The following is a 20705-nucleotide window of genomic DNA, read 5'->3' on the forward strand; positions in this document are numbered from 1 at the left end:
TAGTCCACCCAGTTCTCCTTCCCTTGATCCACATAGCATCTCAGGAATTGCTTCAATGTCTGATTCAGACGTTCCGTCTGTCCATCCGTCTGCGGATGGAAGCTGGTGGACAGCGCCGTCTGAATATGCAAAGATGAACACCAAGTCTTCCAAAACTGCGCTGTGAACTGAGCGCCTCTATCCGAAACGATGACAGACGGCAACCCGTGCAAACGCACCACGTGGACCATCAGTAGGTGAGCAACTTGCCCTGCGGTAGGGACTTGAGGGCAAGCGATGAAATGACCCAGTTTCGTCAGATAGTCGATCACCACCATGATGGTAGTACACCCCTGGTCTCTAGGAAGGCCCACCACAAAATCCATAGAAATCCAATCCCAAGGCACATGAGGCGTGGGCAATGGCTGGAGGAGCCCTGCCGGACGACGGTGATCAGCCTTGACCGTCGCACAGACCACACACTCGGACACCCAGGTTGCTACATCCTTCCTTAAAGACGGCCACCAACACCTCCGATTGATGTAATCCACAGTCTTCTCCACCCCCAGATGACCCGCACAGGGGGAACAATGACACCATTCGTACACCTGCTTCCTAAGAGGCACGGTAGGGATCAAAAGCCGACCCTTATGCACCGGAAAGCCAGCCAGCATCTTCCATTCAACGTGACTCCGCAACCAAGACCTCCAATAGAACGTATTCACCCCTTTCCGTACCCCTTCCAGAAAGGCATCGGGCTGAATGGAACACAAACTCTGTGCTGGCGTGATTATGGCCCGTTCCTCTCTTGTTTCCTGATCACGTAAGGAGGATTGGCGAGTCAAAGCGTCCGCCTTTCTGTTGGCCACCCCAGGTCTGTACGTGATAGTGAAATGGAACTCCGAAAAGAAAAGCATCCACTGAAGTTGTCTGGGAGTAAGATGTCTGGCAGCGGTCATAAACTGTAGGTTGCGGTGGTCTGTATATACCGTGACAAGATGTTTGGCCCCCATCAACAGGTGCCGCCATTCCGTGAATGCCACCTTTATCGCAAGCAGTTCTTTTTCGGCGATACAATAATTGCACTCAGCCCCGTTCAGTTTCTTGGACATGTATGCCACAGGATGCAGCTGGCCTGATTGATCGTGTCTCTGAGACAACACTGCTCCCAACGCTACACTCGAGGCATCCGCCTCCACAATGAAGGGCTTATCCGGGTTAGGATGAGCGAGCACCGGAGCAGAAACAAACGCCTCCTTCAAACTTTCAAACGCTTCCTGGGCAGCAGAATCCCACACAAAAGGTTGTGCCTTTCGTAGTAAGCGAGTGATGGGGGTCACCACTCTGGAGAACTGATGAATAAAGCGCCTGTAGAAATTGGCAAAGCCTATGAAGCATTGCACATCCTTCACATTCCTAGGAACTGGCCACTCCTTGACAGCCTTGATCTTTCTCTCTGCCATTTCCTGTCCCTGGGGGCTGAGCATGACACCCAAAAACTCAACTGTGGACACATGAAAGTCGCACTTGCTCAATTTGCAATACAGACTGTTTTCTCTCAGGATTGATAATACTCTTTGCACATGACATACATGAGCCTCCTCCGACTCCGAGTAGATGTGAATGTCATCAATGTACACAATGACATATCGGTCCAATATCTCCCTCAAAACATCATTCAGAAAGTATTGGAACGCCGCAGGGGCGTTGCAGAGTCCGAACGGCATTACTGTATACTCGAAGAGCCCATACCTGGTCTTAAAAGCGGTTTTCCATTCGTCCCCCTTCCTCATTCTCACCAGATGATAAGCACCCTTTAGATCTAACTTGGTGTAGATGACCGCAGACTTGACTTGTTCTAGTAACACGCTGATCAATGGAAGGGGGTACCGGTTCTTTACTGTCACAGCATTCAAGGCCCTAAAGTCTATGCACGCTCTCAGCTCCCCATTGGCCTTCGGTATAAAGAAAAGAGGCGATGCCGCAGGGGACATGGATGGACGTATGAACCCAAGTGCCAACAACTTATCCAAATACTCTCTCAAATGCGCGTTTTCAGTTTCAGTCAGTGCATACAACCTTCCACACGGAACCACTGCCCCAGGGACCAAATCTATTTGACAATCGTATTGCCTATGTGGGGGGAGAGTCTCTGCTTGCACTTCATCAAAAACGCTCGCATACTCCTGATATACCTCAGGCAAACAAACCTCTTTTTCTGCTGCAGTAGCCACGTATTCAATACAGGCTAATGCCGACGAAGGTCTTTCAGTCCTTTCATAACAGTTGTTTCTACAATACGGGGACTCTAGCGTAATGATGCCACCAGCCCAATCAATGACCGGATTATGCTTCTTGAGCCATGGAATGCCCAGGATAACACCATACTGAGGGGCCTTGATGACACTGAACTGAATGTTCTCTCGATGATCCCCGTATCTCATTTCCATTTCACTGGTATGATGCCCAACAGGACCTAAATCCAGCCTTCTACCGTCCACTGCGTACACCACGTCTTGAGTCTCTCGGGGAATCAACACTATTCCGGTTCTCCTTGCTTCGGACGAGTCCATAAACATACCTGTAGCACCTGAATCTATCATGGCGTGCACAGGGGTCCACCTGGTCTGTACCATCAACAATACCTCAATAAACAAATGCTGCGCTCCTACTATGTTCTTATACAATGAAGGGATATATGCCTGACTCCAAGGAACCCCTTCGTCCACCTCAGAGCCTTCTAGTTTTCCGCCGGTCTTTCGACCGCTGAGGAAACACCCTTGAAATTGCGAAATCTGGACATCTTAGGTTTCACCGGACATTCCCTTACGAAATGTCCCTTCTTCCCACAATATAAACATAACCCATGCTTACGCCTCAATTCCTTCTCAGTAGCTGAAAGAGCTGCCCGAACAGCCCCTATATCCATGGGTTCAGCCGCATGCGTTGTGTCCTTGTCCACCGGCTTTGAAGCCCCGGATAAAGGAACTGTTCTTCCCTGCAATTTAGGATCTCCCTTGCGATCCCTCATTCTATGGTCGAGACGTAAAACCAGATTGATAAGATCCTCGCAAGTGGCTGGCTGAGGGTCTATCTGGGCGATAATGTCTTTCATATCTTCCCTTAAACCTTGATGAAACAGAGAGGCTTGTTTGGCATCAGGCCACTTCGTCTCTGTAACAAGTCTCCTAAAGGAGTTCAGGTACGTCAACACATCCTGATTCCCTTGACGCAACTGCAACAACTCTCTATCCGCAGCATATGAGTCCGCCCTCCGGTCGAAGACCTTAAGGAACTCGTCCTTAAATGCTTCCCAGTCATGAATAACCGGGTCGTCTCTTTGGAGCAAGGGCACTGCCCATTGGGCCGCATCCCCGGCCAAGTACGAAATCAAGAAAGCCACCTTGGCTTGATTAGTGGGGAAGGATCGAGGTTTGCATGTAAAATGCAACATCACTTGAGAGAGGAAAACTTGGACTGATCCTGCATCACCCTTGAACCGTTCCGGATTAGCCAGAGGAACCGTGGTAGGCATTTCCACTACCACTGGGCTAGAGGCAGCGGGACTGGAAGTCCCCGCATTGAACGGATTTCTCTGAAGCGCATCCACTCTATTGCGCAGTTCCGTGGTTTCTTGTCTGGAGGAGAGCAGTTCAGACTGCACCACTACAAGGGCCGCTAAGACGTCATCTAATGTAGCCATCTTTCACAACTGCTGAACAGGAGGACGTGAATTCTTGGGTCGGATATTCTGTTATCCGGGTTCGTCCTCAGGATCAGCGTGATGCAAAAGATAGGCCACCTCCTGATCTATCCAAACCCTGAATGCTAAAATAGCCAAAGGTTAAGGAAGGATCAGACGGGGGCAATAAAGCCCGCGGGGAAGGGGAGGGAACAGCAGGGAGGGAGATCTGAAACGACAAAAGAAAAGGAAGGTAAGAACCCCTTCTTCTGTTTTGTTTCCATACACAATAACCAAAACACAAAGTGCTAGGTACTCTGACTATATATATATATACCTGTAAACAATAAACAACATCAGGCCTCATAGGAAGATAATTCTCTTCACCCTTATCCACTTCAGTAGGTACAGGGACCACGCCAACCACACCTGTGAACACAAACACACCTTTCTTGTATACACTCATAAACCAGTGATTGAATGAACCAACACATATACAGATTGCGTACGTACCCCCTTCTCATTAGACAGAACGTCAAAAAGGGCTTCTTGATTGTGGGGCGTAGCCAAGATTAATGTCTGAATATAAAACACATAATGCTGGGTTAATGTCACCCTGAAGAAACGCTATGACACAGTACCTTGTGGATCCTATGAGCATGAGGCGCTAAGAACTGGATAGTGATAGTTTTCACCCACTTGACATCGCAATCCGTTATCCAGAAGAACCCAATGAATAAACCCCAGCCGGGGTGGCAAGACGCCAAGTTTCCAAACAAATTACAGGATGATTACCAAGCCTGGTAATGGCGGTGGGTATTTGTAGAGTTTTCGTCCTCCGCATGAGCCATGGAAAGCGGCTCCCCAACGGAGGGCAAAAGAAGCAACAGCCCACTTGCAGATAAGTACCCACAACACGCGCTCTCCGCAAGAAGCAGAGACGCTCTAAACACAGCGGTCACAAATGGGTAAAGGTCCTAACCCTTCGCACAACAAACAATCGTCCTCCGCATGAGCCAAACCGGCTCTCCAACGGAGGGCAATTCGGAGCTGGAAATAATCAGACAGCCGTCTGATTAAACAACAGATAAGAACTAGGCGGATCGGCAAGAAAACAGGAACATCCACAGGCAAGCAGCTACAATCCTGGAAGAACCACGAATATCCGACGCCCTCTTCAGGTTGCAGGTCTCCTTTATCACTTCCTGCTTCCTCTAGGAATTCTGGGAGATGTAGTTCCCTTTCATGTCAGCGGCGCTCAGCGAGAGAGTCCTCCGTACCCGGGGAGCTGCTTCTTGCAGCTCCCCGGGTACGGAAAGCCAGGTGGGGTGGTAGGGCCTTTTCCACTCTGGCTCCTAAGTGGTGGAATGAACTTCCTTTGGATCTTAGATCCCTTCCATCCCTACAGATTTTTCGCAGTGCCTTAAAGACCTTTCTCTTCAAGCAAGCTTATGTTTAAGTTCTATGTCTCCCCTCTTGGTCCTTCCTGACCTTTTGCTAGGCGCCTTGATACCTTCGGGTTATTGTCCTGCGCAATACAAATTATTTTCAATTCAATTATGACACACATCTCATCTTATATACATGATTTCAAAACAAAAAACAAACAATTCTCGGTATTTCAGTTAGCAAACATGATAAAAATAGGTCGCTGAATTCCTAAAACACTTTAATGATGGCACACCAAATCTCAAGAATAATATCATCTATCCTCTCCTTCACACAACATGTGAAATGTACTATACGACAACTCGAAATCATAGAAACACGTGAACACATGCTCGCATTCACTTCAATGAATATTTAAAGTAAGTATATGTTCTGGGTACTATCGCAACCGCGTTGTGACTAACCTCGTGAAACCAACGGCCACCTTGCGCAAAACTGCGAATAGTCCTGGGTTTTCAATGATATCGAACCCTGAAAGAAATCCTGAAAAAAATACCACTTGTCAAGTTCACGTTCATGTGCAAACTTTTGAAAAAAAACACGTTTGAACCTCTTGTATGCTCACCTTACATTAAGGTGAACACGACCTTAATGGTATCAAATATTCTTATGGGGAATCGGTCTTCGAATCGTAAACATTTCAGAGTAGCACCTGAAATGATATTAAGAAATGCGGGTCAGTAACATTACTCAGACCATCAGGTCGAAGCTTATAAAATACCACTTTAACCAGTAGCTCACCTAAAAAGTGTATCAAGGAGCAGATCGAGAACCCACAAGCAGGATTAGCAGTTCACGAAGCTGTAAATTAATGAATACAACTGTTCAGAATCGTGTTTAGAAACAGTCACCGTTCTAAACATGGTAACACTCTCTATTTTGCTCACCTCATAAACTCCATGCACAACGGCACGTTGTTTCCCAATATTCAAGTATTGCTGACTATCCCCATAAGAATATTTGATACCATTAAGGTCGTGTACACCTTAATGTAAGGTGAGCATACCAAGAGGTTCAAACGTGTTTTTTTTCAAAAGTTTGCACATGAACGTGAACTTGACGAGTGGTAATTTTTTCAGGATTTCTATCAGGATTCGATATCATTAAAAACCCAGGACTATTTGCAGTTTTTGCGCAAGGTGGCCGTTATTTTCACGAGGTTAGTCACAACGTGGTTGCGATAGTACCCAGAACATATACTTACTTTAAATATTCATTGAAGTGAATGCAAGCATGTGTTCACGTGTTACTATGATTTCGAGTTGTCGTATAATATATTTCACATGTTGTGTGAAAGAGAGGATTGATGATATTATTCTTGAGATTTAGTGTGCCATCATTAAAGTGTTTTAGGAATTCAGCGACCTATTTTTATCATGTTTACTAACTGAAATACCGAGAATTGTTTGTATTTTGTTTTGAAATCATGTATATTAGCTGACATGTGCATCGTTTGAATATGCTTCCTTTTCTACTTCTTTTCACAGAATACCCCTGATGAAGGGACTCTAAGTCCCGAAATGCATTGGGTTCACATCAATTCGAAATGTTTTGATTCACTTATGTACCCATTTTGTTCTTGAATCTATGTTGATATCTTGAATTATCTATGTATGAATATGATGATTCTGTTGATACACCTGAACTAAGAATTATTACATTACTAAAGATGAGAAATGTTTTTGTTCTGTTGTCGCATGTTGGAGTCCTAGCAGCCAGTTGGTGCTAGGCCACTTTCATTACTTCATCGAGGTGGAGACATTTCTCATTTAGTTGTGGAAGTTGGACTTGTCGTGGTGGGGTCAGCTGGGAGCGTGAGGATGAGCTGGGTGTAATTGGCGTGGGAAATTATGCTGATGTTGTGGGCTATGATGATGTTTGCTAGCGGTGTCATGTAGATGCTGAAGAGGGTCAGACTGAGGGATGAGCCTTTCAGGGTGCAGCAGATGGTGTGCTTGTGTTGTGAGGTGTAGGGAGAGAGGGAAACTGATTCACTGGGTGCATCCTATGAGGAAAGATGCCATCCATCTAAGGACATCTTCTTCGATTCCAATCTGGCATTGCTGTTTGATGAGTGTGTGGTGGAGACGTGTCGAAGGCTGCAGAGAGGTTGAGAAGAATAAGGACGGAAAATACTACTCTGTCGAGTAGGGTGCAGTGTCATCTGTTGTAGCGATAAGGCCCGTCTCAGTGCTGTGGATGGCTCTGAATCCTGATTGAGAGGGGTTAAGTAGGTTGTTTCTCTCCAGGTGTTTGGTGATTTGGAGGTTCATGTCCTTCTCCAGGACTATGGTGGAAAATGGAGCAGTGAAATGGGGCGGGAGTTCTGGAAATCACTGGGGTCTGACCTCGCAGTTTTTTCAGGTGTTGGGAAAGAAGGCCGAATTGATGGAGGCACTGAGGATGGCGGTGAGCTGGTAGCTGATCTTCCGAGGTTGAAGAATTGATGAGGGCAAGGTTTGGAGGGTGCTCCTGAGTGGATGGAATTCATTAAGGCAGTAGTGTTTGGTGTGCTGAGCTATTTCCATGTGATCACTGGAGATCTTGGTGAGGTGAGGAGGTTGGTAGGATGGGAATCCAAGTGTATATGGTGGCTTTCTTGAGATGGAAGTGGTCTGCTAGAGCGTTGCATAGTTTTTGTGAAGCAGGGATCGAGTTTTCAGTGACAGATGGACAGGTGAACTCTCTGACACTGGTGAAAAGTACCTTGGTCTGGTTGAAGCTAGCCTCAATGCTGTTTGCCGGGGCCTCATTTTTGGTGTCTCTGAGTTGGTGGTGGTAGGTGTTGAGAGCAGACTTGACCCAATCAGTGTTGTTTCTGCTGGTGCACAATCTTCTTTATAGGTGTTTGCATCTGGTTTCATAGTGCTTAGTTCTGGGGTGTACCAGCTGATTCGTTTGGTGGATCTGGATCTAAGCATTTTGGTTCATTTGGTGGGGCAACTCGGTCTGCGGCACTGGTGATCAAGGCATTGAGGTCCTCTACTGTCTGATTCAGGTTGGCAGAGACGTCAGGTTGGGTGTTGCTGAGGGCGTCGGTTCATTGGTGCTGTGAGAGTTTGGTTCAACTTTGGAAGGGGGCACAGTGGTGGTTGGGGATGGTGCAGGGTAGTCCAGCGATGTTAAAGTGGATGATGTAATGATTGGACCAGGTGTGTACTGTGGTGTGGCTATATCTGACCTTGTTGCTGGCTGTGAAGATGGGGTCTAGCATGTGTCCTGCTCTGTGAGTGTGGTTTGAGACCAGCTTAAGAGGCCAATCTTATTCATACATTCCAGGAGGTCTTTGTAGCTGTGTTTGTGGGGTTGTCCATGTTAAAGTTGAGATCTCCCAGAAAGATGTAATGTTTGGGATCGATGGCAAGCGGGGTGATGAATTCTATGAAGGCATCGCTGAGCCCAGTTCACAGGGTCCTGGAATCCTGTATGCAAGGGTACCTTTGATGGTCGTATTGTCATCGGTGTGGAGCTGGAAGTTCAGGTGTTCCATAATCGCCATAGTTTTGCCTTCAGTGGTGGTGCAGGTGAATGACCCCTTGTGTACGATGGCGCTGTGTCTGTGTCTGTTAGTAAGGTATCAGTGTTTCATCTTGAATCTGTTAAGTGCTGCAGTAGCGATGTCGGGGACCGATGCGGGGGTGAGCCAGGTCTCTGTTATGAAGGTCACGTAAGGGGAGAGGGTGGAGATAGTGTCCCAGACTTCTGTGGTGTGTTGGCAGAGTGATCTGTCATTGATCAGGAGGCTGTAGAGGTGCTCTGGGGAGTGCCGACTAATGGAGAGGCGTGGGGTGGGTTTCGGCGAGGGCGGTTGACCCAGGTATAGATGTGAACTGGCAGTGGAGGCAGGTGAACGGTCCTGCTGTGAAGCGAGGGGATGTAAGGCAGCAGTTGTTGTTGCATGTGGGGTCCAGGGCACAGAGATCTGCGATAGAGTACCTGTGGGAATCCGGAGGCCCTGAGTTCCTGGCGCTGGTCGCGGTCCAGGTGCAGACAGGGTTGCATTCGGCACGCCCGCTACACGCGGCCGAACTGAGGTCTTCATAAGATAGACCCTGGGACCACCGCTGGGGAGTTGGGAAAAGATGGAAAGGTCACAGAGGAATGGAGAAGGGGGAAAGTGGCAAGGGTGTCTGGGGCACAGGTAGCTGGGTCTAGGGTGACTGTGACCTGGATGGTAGCTGGGGTATGCTGGCTGGTGAGGCTGCTGGCTGGCGAGGCTCTCTCCTAATGCAGGTGAGGTCCCCCAGTTAGCTGTGGAAGAGACTGGTAGCAAGGGAGAGCTGGCAAGGACATGCTCACTAGTGCCGCCCTGCGGCCTCCATGAAATAGGTCCTGGGAGGGGTGCTAGGCAGATGGCAGGCAGGAACAGCAGGGAAGGACCCAGGGGATTGGCGAGGTGGGAAAGTGGCGAGGGTGCTGTTTAGTGAGGCTGCGGGTTGCCGAGGCTGCCAGCTGGTGAGGCTGTCTCCTAATGCAGGTGCGGCCCTCCAGTAGCTGCGGAAGAGTCTGGAAGCAGGGGACAACTGGTAAGGAAATACAGAGACTTATGCTACTTGACTAGTTTCAAGTGGAATTTCAATTTGAGCTTAACATTCTGTAAGAAGGCATATTCATTTAAACAGCAATATGAGGAAAGCATGAGCAGGGATCAGAACATGGCTGTGCATGGGGTATTATTCCGGCAGTCCCACTAAGTATTAGTTAATCTTGTGACTATTTTGTCCTCCCATGTAAGGAGGCAGCCCCGCACCTAGACGCAACCCTAAGGATGCATTGCATGTGGCAAATCACCAACAAAAAAGAAGTTACCCTATGTTTTGTGGAAAACATAGGGTGATCTAAAAATATCACCGTCAGTATGAATAAATTAAAAAATGTAAGAATCAAAATCTTGGTGGTATTGGACAATCAAAACTCTTTCATATCCAATCCGAAACTGTGATCATCGTTCTATGTTTTATTGCTTGCACAATATTTGTATTCGGCATAGTGTTCTAGCCTTTTAAATACATGTACAGCAATGAAATAAAGTGTTTTGGTAAAATATGTTCTAATATGGAACCATGAACTGAAAAATAGTACGCAGTTTTGTGCTGCTCTTTAAAGTTACATCTTACCTGGTGAAAAGGAAACACGTCTATCTTTCTTGTGAGTTTCGTAACCTTTTTCCTGACAGGTTTCTCTATATACACTGAAAAGAATATAATTAAACTCAAGTTAGATACGCTGCGAGACCTTGAGAAGGAATTTTACTTTGTGTAGAAATATGAAATATCAACTGTGTTTGCATTGTGGATATTGGGGAATAGACGCAGAGGAGTGTGAGTGCCTCTCAAAGTCGCCTAAATAAACTCACTCCTGTTTTTGTGTTTAAAAAAAGTAGTACATGAATAGCTAATACCATTAACGTTCTGATTTAATTTGGGATGTATGGCTTATGAAAATAGCCAGAGTACAGCTCCATAAAGATAAGACCGCCAATTTCTACATAGAGGTACTAAGGGTTTCGGGGATTAAAGCTCTCCCAACATACCTCATAGGTTGACGTGGCTCCGTGTAGCTCTCTTCTGCGGTAAGAGAAAAGCGCGTATGTTGTGGTTCTTCAGGTGGTGGTTGTCTGTTGAGACTGTTAAAAGACATAACGATTGGAAGCAGTATGAAAGTCAGATCAACTGATATCATAAAACAAGCAGATGGCTAGCAAATATCTAAGACCTATAGTCTCTACTTTACTAGGTAGAAATTCAATTGATTAAGAAGTAGGTAAAAACTTGTGATAAGCCAGAACTCTCCTCGTCGTTATAATTAATTTCCAGTAATACATCATCAACAACTGGAACCATTATACTCCTAAATACACATTAGCAAGGGTTCATATCTTGATTAAATGTCAAACGTGCTAAAGGTACTGACACTTGCAGCAGTTTTCGTCAGGCAGACAAACAGGCAGAAGCAAATAACAGGCTTGTTGGTCAAACGAATCAACAATGTTTTTCTTTTCAGCCACAGTGTACGCCAAAACTTGAATGTTAGGAATTCTTGAAAAATGTTGAATAATTCTTTACTTTGATGCATTGAATAACTTCTCAATCTCTCGATTTCAAAGTCAATTGTCCAGCACCTCACTAAAATCTACAATGTCAAAGCAAACCTTTTGAAAAGGGGGGGCCCTCGGCCCCCCGCACGCATGGCGGCGCGGCGACCGTCGCCCCCCCTTTCCCCTTTGTTGTCATTCGGCGGTGGGGGCGTGCCCTGGGGGGCGCGACCCACCGCCGATTGGCCGGCGGCCTCCCTGACCCGGATCCAAGGTAGAAGGTCCGGGTCAGGGGGGGCGGGCTATAGGAGGGGCAAAGCTCATCGCCTCCCTGTCTGCAGAACAATTAAGCCTACGGCGGCAGGGGGTTAGAGGCAGCCTTGATTTTTAATCATTAATGGCGGGGAATGGGTGGAGGAGCTTTAGCGGTAGGGGAGCGGAGAGCCCAGGCCTAATCTTTTACCGATGCCGCCGCCGGTGATACGGTTTAGTTGAGGCATTTGAACCCCGGTTGCAGTCTTGATGCTGGGGTGTCTGTGCGCGCCTCTTCAGGGAGGCCTCTGTGTTTTCTTACATACTCCTCGTAGGATGAGGAGCCACAGCGGCAGTGCCCACCTTTACCCTGACTTTCGAGTGATGAACACAAGAGGTGTACCCAGCATGACGGCGCTCTGATTCATGTACACGGCATACGAACGGGGGTGTGGGTTCGAACCTCGGTACATCCTGTGAGTCATTAAAGAGGGATGTAAGGTCCCAAAGGGAAGGTTTTTTAGGTAAGGTAACTGGCGCTTTGTACGGCGCTCTTATGCATGATTCCTATAAAAACCATAGCTATCAGGTTTTTCAGATTGCTATGGGTAACGTTAAACACTGATTTCATGTGTGAGGCAGGTTGTGGCCATGTACTAATTTTTATTAAGCAACTTCATGGTGGGGAAGGATGATTTTTAAACACAGCGCAGTTTGCACTGCCTTTTGCGAGATTCATGAACCACCCGTCTGCTCCATGGGACATTTTTGGCATAGATATGGGGACAGGGCACGGTTATCAATGCGTATTGGGGTTACAGCTTGATAAGTGGCTGTGCAGGTATTTCAAGGATTTCGCCAATGCGTATGTATGGGATGCAGGTTTAGTAGTGGACTGTATCTGAACGTGCTGAAGGATTCCCCTGCACAGCGAGCGTATAATGCATTAATATAGCATAGAAGGTTTAGTGCTAGGGACATTTACAAATAATTCCCCCCCTTCTCAGACCTTGCCTGGAAATGCGCTTTTGTCCTTCGGGAAAAATAAGCGCTTTGTGTTCATTCCTGGGCTTCTTTATTGATGTCCGCCAGGCACTTGCAATATTTTATCCAAGCCATGGTTGCCGCTTATTTATCTTACGCAAGGAACAGCCATTGACGTAAGTTAAATTTTGACACTCTATAATTACTATTATTGGTGTCTGCTGAGGTGATAGTTAGAACAATCGTGGAACGATTCACGAATAGGGTATACCCCCTTCTCTTGGGGTCCTCCTGGGGATTAACGCACATCTAAGGGCAGGGCGGGACGAGACTGGGGAAGCCAGTTGACCAGGGCCCACATTCCTTGGCGAGTTAAAGCAGAAAGCCAAACGAGGGACTTATTCCATTGTGAAGGTTATAAACATCTGAGGTGCTGTTCACTATTCTAGGGGGGACATTACACCAGTCCAAACGACCCTTCATGGAGGATAGGTTAAAGTCAACATTATTAGTAAGCTATCCTAGTGGTAGCTGTATTACGTGCAGCCTTCAGGCTAAGTCTTGGGGGAATGTAGAGCAGCTTGTTTTACCAGTCTATAATCTCAGTAATGAGTAAATGAAAAAAAGGAACAGGTGTATAACAAATATATGTATTTGTTCCAAACACATCCCTTTAGTTCCTTTTACGAGGCTAAAGGCACGGATTTACAGTCAGTAAACTTATTTAACACACAAGTAAGTTGGCACAATATACGTTGAGCCTATGATGACATTAGAGGCGAATAAGCACAATGTGTAAACTTATATAGCACACAGTAATTTAGCACCATATACGTGGAGCTCTAGGGGTATACCAAAGCCATATATTAACAATGTGGTAGGGGAACCACGAATGGCATAGAGACGGGGCCTAGAGCCTGTAGAAAGTCTACTTGGGGTCCTGATAATCATACACACCCTGATGTCACACATAAAAGGTGCCCATGAGCCTAGTTGCGGCATCACATAGTTCTGGGGATGCATGTGATCATGTCCGGTTGGCTAGGATGATATTTCCCAGAAGCCAAAGTGGCGAGCGAAAAAGGCCCTTGGGCCAGCTTATGGACTGGCGGAGCTAGGGCTTTGCTAATTCTTTTAGCTAAAGACTGTGATGCTGCACTGATAAGTAGACTGTCTTGTTGCACACATAAGATCCTATGCAAGAAACGTAGGTAGTAAATAGGACTAAGAGGCGATGTCCTCGCCTGCGGCACAACTTTCTTGTAGTAACAATGAATGTGAAATTAGGAAGCCAATTGTACAGCCTAGCATGGTTGGGCGGTGCTGATCCTATGCTTAAACGACCTAGTTGCTGCACTAGCAAACAGACGGGCCTTTTTTAAACGTAGACCCGATGGCCTAAAGATTTGGGTGGAAAACCAGGAATAGGAGGTGAAGTCCTGGTTTACAGCAGAATTTTAGTAGCCATAAAATGTGCCGTGGCACTGCCACTGGGTCACTGTACTGCACACGTGATATGGTGACACTGCCGCTGGGTCACTGTACTGCACACGGGATATTATTCCTGATAGAGGTCATTCTACAGGGCACTCTCTGTAACACTAATTCAATCACAATACATGGGACACAAACTGAGGCTCTGCTTAACATTTACTGTCGACGTGGTAAGGAGTAGTCATCTGGCGCTAATCTTATCTAAAACTTAGCAACTGATGGTAATGTAAGACTAGCACGTGTACAGCAGTTATCGCCAGAAACACTAATGGTGTGTGTTTATCTTTCCATTTTATGTATGACCGGGTTCATGGTGGATACCAGGAGTGCTCCACATCACAACAGCTGCAACAGGTGGACAGCCCAAAGGATGCTTACGTCAGTCACGGCTGGGTCCATGGCGGATATCTGAGGGGTGCTCCACACCGCAACATCACCAGCGGGTGGACGTCAAAAGGGAAGCATACATCAAGAAAGAGGACACCTAGGGCCCAAGTATTGCAGGCAGGTGTAAGTGCTACCCATTCCCTAAGGTGGAAGTGGGAATTGTCCCCTGGCAGGTGTAAGTGCTACCCATTCCCTAAGGTGGAAGTGGGAATTGTCCCCCAGGTTTTCTTGGTCTTTTCCTGGTTATTGCAGTTTTTCAAACCTGTGACGCAGGGGAGGAACGCATCACCAGAAGTGGAGGAGCTACAACGTGCCAGCACAAGCAACAGGCTGGACGTGGGACAGGGAAAGATTTGGTTTGGGGGTCTGTGCCTTGGTCAGTTCAGGAACTTCTTTCAGGGACTCTTAGCGCAGCAGCCCGACCCCCCGTCAGTGGTGATACTTCACCTAGGGGGGAATGACTTGGCCAAACTTGGGGGGCGAATACTCAGTGATGAGCTCATCTCCACTGCAGGTGGGTCTCCTGGACATCTCATTCTTCGGGAGAGGGGGGGTTATGTCTCAACCAGTTTAGGGATTACTTCCAAGGGCGGTTAGCGCGCCGGCACTTTCCCCCGTCAGTGGTGATACTTCACCTGGGGGAGAATGATTTGGGCTAAACTGCGAAGGCGCATTCTGATGGAGGAGATTATCTCAACTGCAGGGTGGAGTGCCAGGATCTGCCCGGGTTGCACGGTAGTATGGTCGCAACTCATACCTCTATTGCTGTGGCGGGCGGGGGATTCGGTCAGGGCGTTGAATCACTCGGTAAAGAGGATCAACACACAGTTGGACAAGCTGTTTGGAGCCCCCCCCTGTTGCAGACGATACCTCATGGGCGTGTCGGGGGTGGACGGTATTACTTGGAGGAGGGAGTTCACTTGAATGGAGCAGGGAATGTCTTGTGGTCTGACAATATCTGGGCCTGGTGGAAGGGATTTCCAGGCGGAGGAAGGGAAGGTCCCGGGGTCTGACAATGTCAGGGCCTGGTTGGAAGGTTTTCCTAAAGTGAGAATTTTCTAGGGTAGGTCAAGGCAGGGGGAGGCCAGATCGTCGGTTAACAATGCTGGCATGTGGCGGTAAGGTCATTATCGGTGAGCACATATTTGAGGTCTGAGGGGGCGGGCATCATCCTATGGAGGTTCCCGCCCAGGGGGAGGGGCCTGCGGGCCACTCCCAGAACTCCAGGGGCAAGGTAATGGATGCTGCAAAGCAAAGGAGCGCGGGTAGGAGTAGTTCACGCTTTCCTTAGGCTGGTAGCCACCCCGCGCGCGTGGACTCATGACGCCACCGGCGCAGAGTAAGGGCCCTCCTTTAGTGGGTAAATGGAGTTCAGGGCGTAGACCGGGCAATTCCCGGGGTAACACTGCGCATGCGCACGTCTCTAGGGGAGGCGCAGCTTGTAGGACCTGACACCGGTAGTGACCCTGCCATATGGCCAGAAATGTACAAAAATCAAGATGAGGATGTTTAGTCTCGGTTAGGAAACAACATGTATTAGAGTTTTGTTAAGGTCAGGCTCTCAAACTTGTTGATAAGAATTGTGTATCTAAATGTCCTGCTGATTTTTGTATAAATTGTTGATTATGCAATTAAAAAACCTTTTTAATTTCATACTTTAATAAATACGGCCGGGCGACTAGCGCCCGCCTTCCAAAAAGTAAAGACGTCTCGTGTCCACGTTCCTGGGTGTTGGGTGCCGGATTGGGGGGGAGGCGGCAGCTAGTCGCTGACCATGTTAGGTCGAGCCTATGCAGCGCCGACGTGGTCTCTTCGAGAAATGCTGTATTCAGTTTGAGAACTTACATCCCGGCGGCCATAGGCTTGTATTTGATGGCTGCATTGTCGCTCTCATATTCTTTCTTCCTATTTGTTTATGGCATGCATTTGTCATTCCACTTGCAGTGTTGATCCCTCCCCGAGAGCAGGGACCAAGTACAATTTCACTCCACTAGTTACCATTGAAGCATCTGCTTTGAAACTACTTTTGTTTGTTTTAAGCTCATTTGTGTTTTCAGTCGCTAATACTCAGTTGACCTGGAAATCTGTGCTTTTATTTTCTCAGTATGCGTCACACTTCAAGTTTCAGAGCACCTTTTATTTTATCAGCGCGCACCCGTGAGCGATTTATGTTTCAGCGTCTTTTATCTTATCAGCACTGTGCCTGCTTTACAGTCGCCGTGCTGATCCCCTTCAGGTGTTATTCGAGTTGGAGTGCCTAGTTATTCAATTGCCTCTTTGTCTCTAGAGCCTGTTGATTTTAGTTGAATGTGTAACCCTCTTCTTTCAGATGGAGGGCGCATGCTTTGAGTTTATCACCGAATAGGCAGCTACTTCTCATTTGCTGCTCTGATTGCTCACCCTTGTTTCTAATTCCACTAAAAGAGACCAACTGCATACTGTTGTTCAGCAACTTGGCCCAGTTCAAGATAAAAGCCTTTTTCTTTTACAAGTAAGTGTGCTATTTATTTGGATTTTTTTCACTGGTTTCTGCAGGTAAACAAGATGGTTAATGTAGCAGGTATGTGCGTTACACTCTTACAATGTACAGGGACTGCTCAGTGTTTCTGCTCCACTAGCCATTGGGGGATATTGGGGGATGTCGCCGGTTCTTTAGTGAGTGTGGTGTAGGTGATAGTGAGGCGCATGGGTGAGTCAGTGTGATACCTCTATGAGCTTCTAGTGCTACTGTGAGATATTTTAGGATATATGTGATACTTTAACAAAGATGGTTTGGTGAAGGCAAGGTACATGAGCGAGTGTGAGACACTGTTGAGAGGAAGAAATGCCTTGTGCGCGCGTAAAGTGCTCACATACTTGAGAGTGAGACGGTTGAAACAGAGAGGTTCCTTGGGGAGGTTGACTGATGAGTTTGAAGGTGGCCTTGGGTGTTTGTCGCAGTGCCTGAGTGTGAGGCTACTGAACGAGTTCGGCCCTATGGGGAATGAGTGAGGTGCTCTGGACACCCCACTGCAGCACAGGGAGAGCTCAGACTGACACAGGTGTGATGGATGGCAGGAAGCCAGGCTGAGCCCGTAGATCGGCCGGCAGTGAGAGGTTGAGGGAAAGCTCACTCAACTAATGTCTTGTCCAAGAATTATACAGCGGCTTCTTTTATACTGAGCAAGTTATGCGGAAAGGCCAGCTTGCTTCCTGTTTCTTTCAGCACACTTCATTTTCCTGTCTGTCTCTCGCTCACCTTCCTTCCCTGCCTGTTTCTTGCTCACTCTCTTTCCCTGACTGGCTCTCGCTCACCCTCTTTCCCTGCCTGTCTGTCACTTAAATTCTTTCTCGCCTGTCTCTCACTCACTTTCTTTCTTGCCTGTCTTTTGTTCACCTTCTTTCCCTGCCTATTTCTCGTTCACCTTATTTCCCTGCATCTCTCTTGCTCATACTCTTTCTCACCGGTCACCCTCTAATCTTTCCCTGCCTGTCTCCCGATCACCTTCTTTCCCTGCCACTCTCCCTCTCATCTTCTTTCCCTGCCCGTCTCCCAGACACCTTTGTATCCCTACCCGTCTCCCACTCACTCTCTGTCCCTGACTTGAGCCCAGTAAGGAGTGCCTCTCTAATCCTACTCTGGACCTATTCCTTGAGGCCTTCAGAGTAGGTTCTCACAGTCAAGTGCATTTCTATATGGTCAGGTAGATTTTTACTTTCACTTGGAGCACCAGACCTCACTACTGTACATGAACATAGACACTTTTACACCCCCATGAAATACTTTTCTCTCTCTAGCTCTGTCTGTCTTTCCTACTCGCTCTCTATGACCCTCTTCATCTCTATATTATATACATGCATTACATAGTCAGCGATAGTGACCGTAGTTATGGTTCAGACTAACTCTCCATTGAGAAGGTATTTTATGTTGTGTTTCTCACTTGAGTACAGTTTGGGAAATATACACGAAATGTGGCACCCAAAATCCGTAGTATTAAGTATGCAGGTTTCACTTAGGTCCATCCAGAGAGAAGGCATTTAAGGAGTGGGTCCAACTTCCGCAGTATGTTTCGCTCGCGGACTTTAATTGCGATCTGTCAGAGGTTACAGGTCAGGAAGATTCCCTTCACCATGGCCCTGAACCGTATCATCCAGGTGCTCACAGGAACCATAAACCCGAAGGAACAGATTATCATGGAGAGCAAACTTAATCAGGTAGAAAACTGAGTGGGGGAAGCAGCAAACGTACAGGAACTAGCGGGGAGAAAAGAGGTCTGGGATTATGTTCTGCTATTCAACTCATTTGCTTTAGCTCATGTGCACACCCTTTTTCCTCTTCTCTTGATTTTACGCCGAGAGCCCCCCTCACTCCCTCCCATCTGTCCTCACTACATGTCCCGTTGTTGCTCATCCACCCCAGCAATGTATCAGTGATCATTTTAAGGTATGGAATACCCTTTATCAACTGAAATTGGATTAACATTTCTCTGTATACTAAAGTTCTCTCAATGGCATATTGGCACCACATAACTCGCTGGTACCATTAATGAGTCATTTCTTACCATTGTTCCTCCCCCCCTGTTCCGGAGAGCTCCCTCCCTCTAAAAGGCGAGACCGATTGGCTATGCCAATGCATGTTCTTCTTAAGATGGATTTCTTTGAGCTCCTATAACAGAAACACTGCTTGGAAAATTAGTAATTTACAGCCAGATTCATCAAGCCAAAATCGGCTTGCAAAGGGCCAGATTCTGAGAATGGGATTCATCATCCCAAATGCAAAAATCGCAATTCTAGAAATCGCTATATTGCGAATAATTGCGTTTAAGGAATCTCAATTAGAGATTCCTTAAATGCAATTCATGAACCATTTAAAAATTGCGAATTCACAATCTGGGGCCGCTGAGGTTCTGTAATTCTCGAGCCTGACTCCATTTTGTGTTGCCCTCACGTAGGCCTGTGAAAGAGGCCCGGCGAACAAGTGGCCTGGCCTTCTGAGTTCATGTAAACATTAATTAGGTTTCTTTCGACTCTGAAAGAACTGCAGAGAAACTGACCTCTTCACCTGAAACTGACCTCGCAAAGCCAATTTCCCTTGGATTGATCCTTGTCTAAGATTGCCACTTAATGTTCAGGACCTCGTTAACCTTTAGTTTCCTTGCACATGTTTTATCTAGTTCAGCATCTATTACTGTTTCCTTTATGTTCTGACATTACATGGGTTGTGCTTTTCAATTATAAATTTGTCCGGCTTGCAAAGATTGAATTTGGGACATTACTAATAATTAACTTTTGGGTTGGGTTACTGTAAATTGGGTTTTTGTTAATGTGATACTCAGTTAGAAAATGTGTCCTACTGGTCAGAATTTTGCGCAGTGGGTGTGCATTTGTAATGAGCAAAATATGTATAAAAAGAGATGTCTTGCTCTACGAAAATGGAGAAGTTTCCTGAGTTGTACACCGTGTTGCATTGCTTGGTTTACTCTTACTGGCTGCAGCTAATAAATTTGATCTTTGACGCCATCCAGAAGTATTCCGTGCCTCTGTATTCCAAGACAGGAAAATCCGAAGACTTCGGGTGTGTCCCTGGCACCGCTGGGTTCTAAGAAAACCCGGTTCTTCACCGCTATTTACCGCGAAGTCTAACTACGTGGTAAATAGCGAAACCTTAGAAAAATGCACTTTAGTTTATTTTTCTACGTGGTATGTTACACACACCAGTGTACATTACCATTCAAAAACAACACCAGTGTACATTACCATTTCAGGGGTGCTACAGGGTGTCCGTTGGACACCCTGGCACCCTTGAAATCGCTTCCTTATTTGCGATTCGCTAATTGCTAATCGCAAATAAGGATTGACTCCCCATTCATTCCTATGGGCCTTTAGGTCCATAGGAATGAATGGGAAAGCCATTCCTTATTTGCGATTAGCAATTAGCGAATCACATGCATCCCGTTTTGCGAGTCTTTAATAATGATTCCTTAAAAATCGCTGTTAAGGACTCGCAATACAGGACTTTGATGAATCTGAGGGATAGTCCCTCAAAAGATCGTAATATTTAAGGCCTTTCTTTCAGAGGAATGGCTCCTTTGCTTTTGGTAATTCCAGTTAAATGTCTGTAGAGGCATTTATCCAGTAACCTCTTTACCACAAAGGGAGTATTCCATCAACTGCTTCTGCACTTGGGATAGCCTGATATGTGGGCCACAGCAATAAACAACCCAAGTTTGACACCGACGGCGAATTGACGTTGGATTAGTTCACTTAGATTGGATTTTGTTCCAACTCTAGAACTTGCAGTTTTGTTTTCACATTACATGTGCAAAACTGAAGTATGTGAGTGCAAAAAAATATGCATTAGCAAAGCAGATAAATGAGTCAATTGTATAAGTGAAAAGGCTTCTTTAAATACCAAGGGGAATATTTACAAGAAAGTGACGCATCTATAAAGATGCGTCACTTTCC

The 20705-nt window shown here is 46.7% G+C and overlaps 1 protein-coding gene across 3 annotated transcripts in view; it reads right to left on the reverse strand.

The window, feature by feature from the left end:
- SH3GL3 (SH3 domain containing GRB2 like 3, endophilin A3) overlaps positions 1-20705 on the reverse strand; it is a 1443414-nt gene that overhangs the window by 166528 nt on the left and 1256181 nt on the right. For all 3 annotated transcript variants that reach the window (XM_078684580.1, XM_078684579.1, XM_078684581.1), the window contains 2 exons: positions 10644-10736; positions 10228-10301 (listed from right to left, as the gene is read on the reverse strand). In XM_078684580.1, the coding sequence (XP_078540706.1) occupies positions 10228-10301; positions 10644-10736 (167 nt within the window). The remainder of the gene's footprint in view (positions 1-10227; positions 10302-10643; positions 10737-20705) is intronic.

The sequence above is a fragment of the Lissotriton helveticus genome, chromosome 3_2, assembly GCF_964261635.1.
Source record: "Lissotriton helveticus chromosome 3_2, aLisHel1.1, whole genome shotgun sequence".
Classification (NCBI taxonomy): Eukaryota; Metazoa; Chordata; class Amphibia; order Caudata; family Salamandridae; genus Lissotriton; species Lissotriton helveticus.